Source organism: Rutilus rutilus (genome assembly GCF_951802725.1).
Source record: "Rutilus rutilus genome assembly, chromosome: 10".
Taxonomy (NCBI): Eukaryota; Metazoa; Chordata; class Actinopteri; order Cypriniformes; family Leuciscidae; genus Rutilus; species Rutilus rutilus.
The window spans coordinates 21,748,260-21,761,028 of NC_140215.1; the positions used below are offsets into that span (position 1 = coordinate 21,748,260).

A 12,769-nucleotide genomic window follows, 5' to 3' on the forward strand; every position below is an offset into this window, starting at 1 on the left:
ACAGAGCCAGGGTGCAGATGGGGACCGAGTCTAATGCATGTGATTTGTGTGTAGGATCAGGGTGCGATGAATGCAGATCAGACAAGCTCCTCATAGAGACAGATTGGAGACTCATCCACTTCCCTTCAGCTCACCTGATCAATTATTCTTGGTACATGGTCATGTAACACTAAATACCTTGACTGTAAGTGGAGTTTGGGTATATCACCTAAATAAATGTTGCTCAAAACCCATATGACTTTGTTTTGAGGAACATGAAGGAATATATTTTGAAGAATTTTGGTAACAAAACCAACCACTGACTTCAATTGGACAAAAAAAAAAAAAAAATCAAAATATCATATTTTTAGGCTGAACTATCCCTTTAAGGTTTAAAGTTTTCCTTGCTCTTTTGGAATAAAAGTCTGAAATACAATGTATAGCTCTCTTCCCAGTCTGCTCAGACCATTTACTGAAACTAAGCTCTAAAGGTTATTCAGAAACCGTCCTGGGCCCTATGTCACAATCATGGGCTTTTTAACATTCGACCACCAAATTTAATTATTAATGCATATTCAATATTCAACATTTTGGCCAATCTGATTATTAAAGTTATGGACACATTTTGCTGCAATTTGGGCAAAAAAAGGTCAATTGTAAATAGTGTAGCAATGTATGAAGCAACGCTCATACAGAAGTCACTTTAAAATCAAGCAGCTTTCTGTTGGTCAACAGTGAATTTGCATGACCAACTTGAACAAAATCTGCTTCTGGAACATTTCCGCCCTTGTGTGAATCTTCCATTCACACGGATTTCTTTTGAAACGACTATATTTTGTAAGCAGATTGCAAGCAATGGTAAATGTGACTCCACCCTAACAATGTTACCCTACATCTGTAGTCTAGCCAACTGACTGTTCGCAAAGACCCGCCCCCTTTAGTTACTGTTGCTATGTCTGACAAGCCACGCCGCTCTCACACCACACCATGTTCTCACGCAGTGAAAAATACATCGAAGAGCAGAGAGGACACTGAAACGCGCTGACAGACAGGACAGACCAGGTTACTTTTGATATTAAACAAAGTCTCACCTTTCAAATTTGGTCTTTTTTAAAAGAAATTTAAGCAATAAATACTGTTTTGTGGCTCTTTAAGGACAAGAACCTGACAAATCTCTTGAAATATAACATCTGAAGAATGTCTTGAGGTGTGGTAACTGTAGTACAAGTGGATTAATTGACTCCGTTGAATTATTAGAAAAAGAATGCACACAGGTGTAACGGCATTACCACCTCGGGTGTGCATTATTTCTCTAATAACCAAATCAGAATGTTAGAATGCTTTGCCATACAGGAAAAACATATATTTTGAAATATATTAAAGTAGAAAACACTTCAACAAATGCACTCTGATGAGCATAAAACATTCAAAAATCTCACTGAAGCCAAACTTTGGAACAGTACTGTAATTATTTCATAAATAAAAAAAATAAATGTGATATATAAATATATAAGCACTGAAAAAAGGCTGGAAATATTGAGTTTAACTATCTTGCCCAACCTTAATGTACGTGTATTTTGCACATATGAGAAACAGTCATGCAGCAATCATCAAGGGCGTTCACTGATCAAGGACCCACTGTACTATGCAATCAAAGCCAAAAAAAATGTAAGGGAGATGGTATTGCAACAACAACAAAAAAGAGATCAAAAACAAAAAAATATTTCCGCTTTAAAAAATAAATCTTGAATTATTCAGCAAGTAATTGTACAAATAATCCCACAGTTTGCAGTGATGTTTCAGCTTGCACGACAGCTCAGAGAGGGAGACAGCAAGAGTACACTAGTTATACTTCATAATTTCTCCTCCATGTGCCCTAAAAGAGATGATTGACAGACAGGAGTACAAAAGTGCTTTGTACGAAAGTCACACAAAGTAACTATGTTCCCAGAACCCAAGACCTCAGGGGTTGGCAACTTATTAGAATCTAATTATGAAGACGTTCTACCTCCTTTTACAGCTTTGTTATAGTCAAGTACAGTACAATAAGATGATTGTGGACAAATGTGGCATTCATAAGGAGAGGGATACTCTCAAAGTCACATGAATAAAGAATTTAGAATGGGAAGGAAATGTCAGGATTGAGGGTTCACAGCATGAATGACGCCATTAGATTTGAATTTAGTATGCACAATAGATTTGTATGACAGCTAACTAGAGAGAGAGAGAGAGAGAGAGAGAGAGAGAGAAAAAGAGACAATTGTGTTGCGATGGAGCGGTTATAACCGTGGTAGCTGGAAGGGGGCTGTATGAACAAGCTGCTGTATGGGAATCGCTGCCAAAAGCTTTGTCACAAAACGAGTCCATCGATCTGCTGTAGTTTGTGCTTCAATGAGCCGTCTGATGTCTTATTAATGCTTACCGCACAACTTCTGTTTTTTTCCCCCACAGTTCACCAGAGCAATAAAACACATTAACAGACAGAAGAGAGAAAACACACAAACGTTTACACATGTTATGAACATGACATATGGTGTGCATTGAGCTAATGTCAACATAAATATGCAAAATGGAGTAATCACACATGACCGAGCGCGTAATCGCGTGGCTCTCTTCTCCAGCTTTGAGCTTCCCTGCTGGAAAATCCAGTTTAATGTGTTTTTTTGGAACATGGTTACTGGTTTCTAGCTGGACCAAGTTGGTTATTGGCCACCGTGCTCCAAAAACCAGCTTGAGCATCATGACCAGTTGGTAACTGGTTTGTTGACCAGCTAGAAAATGACCAGCTAGAAAACACAGCTACTAGCTGAAACCAGACTTTTCCGGCCAATCCAGCCCAGTCAATTCAGTCAACTAAAAATGAAAATACATAAACTGGCTCAAATCCCACAAAAAAAAGACCCACCCAATCACTCCTGCACAGACAAGTGCACTTTCAATTGTGCCTAACAGGACAGAACCCAGTGAGCATCTTGTCTAGCTAGAAGGGGACTTGGACACAGCCAGCTAGAAAAGGGGATTACAGACAAATCTGTCTTCTCTCGTCTCAGTGTTGCTCTTGAAATGCTCTCTGGAATTTCTAATGGGAATCTCAGTCAGGTGAAGCCTGGCTTGCATACTAAAGGATCAGGTCGTAATGACTTCACCTTGAAAATCCATTAAATATTTGTTTAAAAACAACATTCTAATAAAGTTCCCAGTGTTTTTAATGAACCCTTCCTGTATGCAATTTCCAGCATCTTTTAAAGAAAATGTGAGCTGTAACAAACTCACAAAATCATTATGTGTATTTAGTTAGTGTTGTTTGTTAGAAACTGGGACACTTGACCGGAAGGTGCTTAAGTTGCATTAAAACAAATGACTATCTCTAAAGGCTTTCAAAGACCATTTACTGTAAATGGCTCCACATTCTGAAACTTTGAAAAAGGCACTTACCAATAAACATGATAAATGAGTTTCTTATAAGCAACTGATTCAGTTCACGGTTTCACATCCACTCTCAGCTCTGTTAAAAGTCTTCTCTAATCTCCACTCAGAGTCAAGGATTCTTGCACCAAAACATTGGTTATTTAGTGTTACATGACCATTTTTCACTCTCTCTGAAGCGGAATGCATTTTGGTACAGTACCTTTAAGACTTAAACATTTTACAACTGACCCTTCGCAGTGAGTTTGATTGACAGGCGATCTGACCAATCATACTCCGTCATCTGCCGAGTGCCGACACAGCAGTCAGGAGAGGTAGTAGATTAATGTTGGAGGGCTTGAACTTGAAACACTGTGTACTGACGTCTTTCCGCGGTTTAAACAACATTCCTTCTTATGTTCATTCATGTTTATTTGATGCTATAAATTAACTAGAAGGAAGATATGATCAGTTCACGAGCAGCTTTAACTGAGGCTCTACAGTGATCTGTCATGACACATTAAAATGCTCTTGTGTGTAGGACTAATTTATTACGCATTTAATCCCAAGCCTCCGTTGTTAATTCCAAAACGTCATTTTAGAGCTAGTAACGGAGACTTGAGCCACTGATAGCAGCCTAATGCAGTTATTAATGCAGTTATTAGAGAAAGAAAGCAGCGTTTTTATTAATAGCGAAACTGTAAGTTTATCTGCTCCAAGAACAGAGCCGTTATCACATTGCTAGTGAGAAATGTCATGTAGCTTTTAAGTTGTTATTTAATCATTTAACTTTACATTAAAATCCTTGCAAATGTTGCTTCATTCACAATTTAATTTGAATATTCAGTGTATCACCCAACCCTGATTAATGCCCATTGATTGCCACCCTTTTAATCCAAAATTTACTAGGATTGATAATAGATGTAAAAAGTAGGAGTTTAGAATATTTATTGATATGGAATGTGCTGATTAGCCATTGATGCTTATTATAAAAGACTGATCTGGCCATGAAAAAAAAAAATCAGTCAAACAGCAGTCATCTCACAAACACAGACATAATTTACATTCGGATGACCTCTCTTCCACAACAGACTGATTTAGAATACAGGGGTATATGTATCCGCCTAATGTATCCTGTTGATTTTCCATTCGTTTCCATGTGCAGCTCTTCATCTCCACTGCTAATTAATCTGTCTGAAGCGTGCTGATTTAGTCCTAATACGCAGACCGGCTCCATTCAGGCGGGCAGTAATGTCCTAATGGAGCATCATGCTGCTTGAGTACCACAGGAGAAAAGGAAAAACAGCCACTGGCCTTTGTTTCCCTGTGATCTGTGAATTCCTCTTTTAGCACAGGCCTGTTTACTGTGCTGTTATTTTGGAGAGAAGTGCACAGCGTGAAACGCAAATAATGACTGCATGTAAAAACACACATCATCATCCCCCCTTGTACATTTCCTGAGTCCTGTCTCTGCGTCAGTGCCATGTACTTATGTAGTTAGAGTGTTTCTCAGGAAGTGTGTTGTAGTAATTAGAGCCCAGGGGCAATCACCTCTGAAGAAGCCAAATGAAGTGAAGAAAGTGCTTTACTGATGAGGCGCGCAAACTGCATATCATAAGAAAATTAGTCCTATAAATGAGGATTCGTTTGCGTTTGATGTGTGTCGGTTTGAAGTTAGTCTAATGTGGACTGTTTTGTCATGGCTAAATCAGCTTTTCTCTCTCTTTCTCTCGCAGATCGGGACTTTAGTATCCAGGTGAACACCGAGCGCCGGGCCTACACGGCTGGTGAGCCGCTGGAGCTCCGCTGCACCATTGACGCTCAGAATGTTCCAGAGCGCTTCTTCTCGGTGTCGTGGGTCTTCAGCAGCTCACCCGTAGCCGTGATCGGGCCCAGCGCCGTGCCCGTACTGGGACCCAACTATGTGGAGCGAGAAGCGTCCGGCCTCCTGACCGTGCGCAAAGAGAGCCCCTCCATCCACCTGCTCAAGTTGCAGCGGCTACTGCCGGAGGATTCTGGGAAATACATCTGCAGGGTGACGGAGCGGGAAAAGACCCCCACTGGAGATTTCATCGACCGCAGCAAGCGGTCCCGAAACGTTCAGATCACTGTAACCCCTCTGAGTGAGTATCACAGTTCTTCATCGGCCCTCTGTTTCTAACCGGCCCCTAGAGTAGTAGGCTGATATCTCTCAACAGCTCACTTATTAAATGAAATTATGAACCTTTCGGCCTCACTTCTGATGTGCAACATGTACATTATTCTGATCTAGTTTAGCTTTTAAGCTAGCAGTAGAGAGTTCAGAAATTGATTTAGTAATATTGTGGAGGCAAACTGCCATTTAAGTTCTACTTATTCTTGCTGATGCTTTCTAAAGTATACACTCAGTATCAACCAATATTTTGTCTGCTGTTTTTTAGTTCTTGTGCCAGGTGCTCTCTCATAGTGCACAGACTCCCACTGTTGGAAGTACTGAGTACTGTAAATGGGAGAAAAAATAACAGTAGTGTAAAAGTAGTTTAGCTGTTTTCAAAATAGCAAAGCTTTTCTTGTAAGGAGTGTGTGTGACTGAATGCTACATCGGTTTTTGTCACATGTGTGTGTTTACTTGAACAACAAAATCCTGATAACTTTCAAAATTCAGCTCATTATAAAAGCCTGACAAAACATGAAAAACGTGTTGGCATGGGATTTAGAAGTTGAGTTTTTTTTACAGTACTTGAGCTTGTTAATGTACATCAAATAATCTGACAGAACGTTTGTATAGAGGTTCACATGGCTAGTAATATTGGAGTAATGGGTAAAAATCTAGGTTACATATACATACAGTGTTGGGGGAAACATGTAAATAACTTGAGGTACGTAATCAGATTACTTTTTCAAGTAACTAGTAAAGTAATACATTACTTTTTAAAATTTACAACAAAATATCTCAGTTACTTTTTCAAATAAGTAACGCGAGTTACTTTGTTTTCCCATTTATTGACTGACAGCTCTCCATTGTTGAGAAAAGTGCAGAGGTGTTGTGTGTAAACAATGATGGTTATTGTAGTTCTAGACTAAATGTAAGCGTACATTTACTCATCTCACTTGCACAAAAAAGATTCAGTATTCCTCAAAATGAATAAAATCAGTCAAATGGAAAATCAGACTATGCAAATCTCCAAAAATTAAATGTTAAATAAAACAAATATTTTATGCGTTTAATCTCAGTTTATTGACCAATGTACTTGCTGCTGAAGCAAAAATGACTTTTTTTTTCTTTTTCTCCTGCATCCTATTCTTCCGTTATCCAGAATGGCAGCAGAGCTGAAAGGTTTGTTTGAGCGTTGCCCTCTACTATACAGGAGTGAATTTGCACTTCCTTCAGCCTGAGGCTTATTATTTCACTTTTGTTGTGAAAGGGTCTTTACATTTGGCCAAAAATAGCACTTTTTTTGTTATAAAACACCCAGAAGAGGTGAGAAAAAGTAACACAAAAGTAATGTAACTAAGTAACACAATTAGTTACTTTTTAAGGGAGTAGTGCAATATTGCATTACTTTTCAAAGTAACTTTCCCCAACACTGTATGTGTGTATGTGTGTGTGTGTGTGTGTGTGTATGTATGTGTTCAGCTTTGCCATCACATGAATAATAAAATGGAAAATGGCTATTTTAAATTGGACTAATACTTCACAATATTCTTGTTTTTACATAATTTTTGATCTAATACATTTTTTATCTAATAAATGCAACATTTGTGAGCATAAGAGGCTTTTGGACCCCAAATATATAAACAGTAGTGTAAATGCTACTCCGATTGTTAAACTAAATTATCATCTGATGATCATGCTAGTTATTAAACAAGACGATGCCCAATTAAATACCTTCAAAAGAGTTCTGTTTGAAAGGGTAGCTTTACTATTGTTTATATACTAAGCTGCACTTTCAGAGTAACTGCCACTGGTGGTGTGCTTGTGAGTGGATAATACAGGACTGTAAAATTGTTTAATGCACAGCATTTTTTCACAACTCGTTTTGTGGAGTCCTGAAAGCCCTTGAAATAGCATTGCATTTCAAGCGAGAGCTACTCGAAAAGCCAAGTCTAACAAGCATGAAATGATGGTGGGAATACCGTCGCCATCAGCACAGCCTTGATAGATCCCCAAGGTGGATGTGACTGTGCCCAGGCAAAGAAACCACAACTGGGCTCAATGAGTTGATGAGAGCTAGATGGGGGAGAGGAGGTTAATCAAAGGTTAGTAAGAATACATCTGTTCTGCTTGGACCTTGGCTACCCGAATTAGCCCTTTTCAGCAACGGTCCTATCAGACTCTATAGGTTGAGGGAAATCCTTCCTTCTCCCCAGGGGATCTGCTTTTAGAGGGTTTAAAAGGACCTACAAGTTTCTACAAGAACCTTAATAAAGGCTACATCAAGAAACCGTAATTGGTCCTCTCATAGTGACAATTTCCTTCTGAAAGTCCCCCTGTGGTCAATAATTGTATCCCTTAAAACTCATCTTTGATCATTAAAATTACATATACATATTTTTTTTTCTTGCCTTAAAATAGCTTGAATGTAACTCTACACCCTTGCCTCATTTAGTATATGCCTCATTCTATAAATATGCAAATTATATGCACCTCCACTCACTCACACCAGCTCAGAGGTCTACTTGTTGACGATCACACTTTCATGTGATTGGTTACAAGGTAGTTTGTGACGTCAGAAACACCAGCAATTTCATACAGCAATTTTACTGCAGTTTTAAAGCGAAAATACTCAGCAATAGTGCTGACTTATGAATTTGCACATGGTTTGTCTTAAAGCATATTAAAAACACCACATAGACATATAAACAACATTAAAAGCTTCATTTTCACCATAGGGGGACTTCAAATCAAAAGTTCAAATTCTTTCATCATTTATTAAAGGGTAACTCTCGCCAAAATGCAACCTAGGGTCTTTTTGTTAAGCCTGGAACACACCAAGCCGACGCCGACGAACTAGCGCTGATGAAAGCCAACTGTGTTGTCGCCTCGCGTCGGGGTAAAAAGCTGCACTTGAACATTGCCGACTGTTAGCTAGAATGCGCGTTCTGCACCTGCGTGTAAATGAGACAACTGTCTATTTCTGCAGATATATTCGTCTATATTCGTCATTCAAATAAAGGAAACCGATGCTGCCGGCTGCAGATACACAAACCATAAACAAAGCAGTGCGTGCTTACCGTTTTGAATATCAATCCTGCTAAACACTTTCTTTATTCCACTCCTCTCGTGTTAATATTGAAATATTCGCCAAGGAACACTCAGGTAAGATGACGTAACATTAGAAGATCCTTCTATCTGTACAGTTTTGACTTTGCTCGTTGTTTTGCTATTACTCTTGTGCACTGACTCGTTCACTAAGCTGAACAGCCAATCAGAGTTCCCTCTTTCGCCGACGGCCCGACGGCCGAAAAAAAGCAGACGAGGACCAATTTCAGCCGACGGTGCGGAACACACTGAGGAAACTTAGTCGGCCGACGCACAAAAACTGCCCGACGGCCGACCGTCAGCTTGGTGTGTTCCAGGCTTTAATCGGCAAACTTTCGTGTAAAAGCGTAATTAGAATGGAAACGCCACTTTCAAATTTGACCGTATTTTCGTTTTCGGTCAAATTGCCTTTTGAATGGGAGTGCTTGGGGCACTTCTATGATAGCATCAAAAATCGCTATTTTTAAAACACCAAGAAGGCTCGACACAACATGAAACTTTGCTCGAAGTATCACCAGGGGCTCTACACATGAACTCGAGCATTGAGAATATTGTTTGTGTACACAGTTTACTAAAAAGAAAGATTTTGAACAACTCACTGTAGCTGTGTCCGCCGGCATTTTGACAGTCAAAAATAGTCGATCCCTAGGTTGCATTTTGGCGAGAGTTACCCTTTAACCTTAACATTGTTCCAAACATGTATGACAATTTTTTTTTCTATGGAACATAAAAGAAAAATGTCTTGGTGTTTTTTGTCTATACAATGAAAGGCAATGGGGTCCAATGTTGTTGTTTTAGACCTCATGGACTTTCATCGTATGGACAAAAACTTTCTTTAAAATATCTTCTTTTATCTTTCACAGAAAACTAAATCATACAGGTTTGGATGACCAGGCCTGTTCTCATTCAGGATGATGTCTATAACAAAAGTTTTAAAAAAGCAGTGTCCACACCACAACTATAACTATAACTGCACAGAGATTTTTGCAGGGTTATTAGAGCAGTATATTGATAGCTACAGCATGGAGTCAAGACAACACAGTATTCAGCCCTTTCTTCACACACTCTCTCTCTCTCTCTCTCTCTCTCTCTCTCTCTCTCTCTCTCTCTCTCTCTCTCTCTCTCTCTCTCTCTCTCTCTCTCTCTCTATGATTAAGGCCACACCAACTATCTAAGTAGGTCTTTCAGACAATACACGAGACTGAGAGACTAGGTTGAGCGACGGTACATGTACTATACTCCAGCTGATCATTGTGTAAACTTCTATTTCATGTCCTCTGAGAAAAGGAGCACATTAGCAATTGAAGAGGTTTCATCCCCAGATGTTTCGCTTTTGTTATGCATAAATTCAAAGCCTCTTGTGTTCCTTGCCCGATTGGTCATGGCGGTTTTCTTCTCAAGAAGTTCTGCTATAGACTCTTTCTGAAGGGAGGCTCGGGTGACCCATGGGAAGGGTGCAAACTTTGTCTCTTTAAAGTCCTATTTTTTGTTTTATCACACACTGCTTTTATAGGGATGTGGTGGTGTGAAATCCCTGTCGAGAACTCTGGAGATGTCTATGAAGGCTTTGATCTACACTGATACTTACAAGATCTCTCAGGCTCTAGACCTCTTGATGAGAAAACTACCCTAAAAGTCCTGCTAGTCTGAGGCCTTGCCTGCTGTAGAGCGCCACAAAAAGATACAGTATAAACCTTTCATACCTAATGAAAGGTTTTGTAGAAGCCACTTTCAACTTCAATCAAAAACAATTCTTTAAATTAAAGAGATGCACTACCCATAGCCCATTAAACTTGCCCATTCCCGTAAACCATTGCAAATTTCTTCTTTCTGTACGAGAGTATCAACTTGGTATCACAGAAATATATTACATTTCGAAATATAAATGGAAAACATTTTTTTCTGACTTTTAAATGTTTTATTGCTTTGAATCTAGTCTGGTAGTGTGTGATTCATCTGGGTGGCTAGTTCATGTCTTACAACTCTTTAATGAAGAATGTGAAGAAAATGAATGAAAAAATACACTGTCCAGTAGAACTCAAAGGAACCTGTTGGAGAACTGGAACTGTGTGTTTTTGCTTCAGGTATTATCAGCATCCATCTGCAGTGGTAAATTAATGAGAGAAACTGAAGTGCTGACCTTTCCGTTAAAATGAACCTGTTGCCTCATTAGTAAAGGAATCACCTCATCATATTGCTCTAGAATGTGCATTAGCTTGACCAGCCTGAAATTGGGCTAAAGAAACTAAGCGGATGATACAAATGTATTGCTAATTTGATGTGTTAATTAAATGTATTGGTAACCTGCTTTCTTCATTCAAGTAGATGGGGTTGCTCGCCTAATGCATACACAGAAAATGGTGTTATTGTGTACTTTCCCTGTGGTGAAAAACAAGTTTTTTAATTTAGCTTATATGTGCTCTATGCGGTGTTTTAATATACTTTAAGACAAACCATGTGTAAATACATCAGTCATTGACATTGCCAAGTATTTTCTCCTTAAAACTGCAGTGTACCAAAGAGAGTCTCAAAAACACGGTTTGAAACCACCCGTTTCCTACCGTCACTGCAACAAATCCCGTCAATGTGCGGGGCAGGGATTTTCCTATCATTCCTGCCATGCTCTGTGGGAATTTTAACAGTGAGCACAAGAAACCTTTAAAAAGGGACAGGAAAATTTGGGTACATATAGCAAATGTGGTGAAGAATGAATATGATGTTATGATCAAGTATATGTCTTTTTCCACTAACTTTCTATGATGTTTGTAGCATTTCTAAGGATGCTGTTTTTTAGAAGGCAATTGTCTGGCTGATGGTGAACGGGAACATGGATTGTGTAACATTAGCAATATAAGCTGTTTGATAACATTGTCAAGCCAAAGGGTAATCAAATTAATTAGCTATCCGACGTTCTAGAGAGCAATACATAAAATGTGTTTAAATATGTCATTTTGATTTGTAAAGATGCGTTTTAAGGGATAAAATTATTGAGTGCTGTGCAGGAGGACTTTAAAAGTACTTAAAATTTTCACCCAATGATAATTTGTGGAGTTTCTTGTATAGCTTGTCATGAGTAATTTACTCATACATAATGTAAATTTACTCTACAATTATCATAATAAACTGTCATGTTTCCAAAGAACAATGTCTAAATTCCACTCTTGTTTGTCTGTCTCTCATAGGAAGTAACATCACTGTGTCGTTATCCAGTAACTCTTCGGAGATTATGGAGGGGGAGACCATTCAGCTGACCTGCGTTGTGAGCAACACTCTGGGTCCCCTGTCAGTGATATGGCAGTGGACGGATAAGGAAGACGCGGGTCCTGCCGTGAACGTGGCTTCTGTGGATCGTGAGGGCACGGTCACTCCTGGGCCCACTTTTAGGGAGCGCAGCAGCTATGGAGAGATTCGAGTGGAGCGGGTTCGGCCCGACACATTCACCCTGTTCCTGTATAATGCCTTCCCCACAGATGAGGGCCAGTACAGATGCAGCGCCATCGAGTGGTCCCAGAGTGGAACTGCACCAGACTGGATTTGGCAGCAGATTGGAGACGAATCCGCCATCAAGACCACTACAGTAAAATCAGTTGGTAAGACCACATACACCGTTTGAGGGGAAAGAAAGAACATTATATATATATCGGCGCTTTTTTGGAATTGCGCTCTCACGCTAATTTGCCCTATTTAGTATATCCGGCCCTAAATGTCTTAAGTCTTTTGATTGAATTAAATGAACCCTTGCTAAAAAAATATCTTAGACACCATTACACACACACACACACACACACACACACACACACACACACACACACACACACACACACACACATGTCTTGGGTAAAGCTATTAGTTAGCTGATGTAAGCTATTAGTAAATCTGGCCCATATAATGTTGCAAAAGATTTCTATTCCAAATAAATACTGAAACTTTCTTTCATCAAAGAAACCTAAAAAAAAAAAAAAAAAAAAATATATATATATATATATATATATATACATCACAGTTTCCACAATACACACCAGGCACCAAGTACCACAATACACACCAAGTACATTCCTGACACCGTATTTGCATATATAGTATATTTGTACTCATGCAGTGTATTTTTACTGTCAGCAACACGTCATATTTATGACATCATAA

General features: G+C 39.1%; 1 protein-coding gene across 1 annotated transcript in view; it reads left to right on the forward strand.

Moving 5' to 3' along the window:
* Positions 1–12,769, forward strand: part of igsf3 (immunoglobulin superfamily, member 3) — a 167,909-nt gene that overhangs the window by 110,282 nt on the left and 44,858 nt on the right. The window contains exons 4-5 of the mRNA XM_084420277.1: positions 5,121–5,507; positions 11,809–12,216. Coding sequence (XP_084276403.1) covers positions 5,121–5,507; positions 11,809–12,216 — 795 coding nt within the window. The remainder of the gene's footprint in view (positions 1–5,120; positions 5,508–11,808; positions 12,217–12,769) is intronic.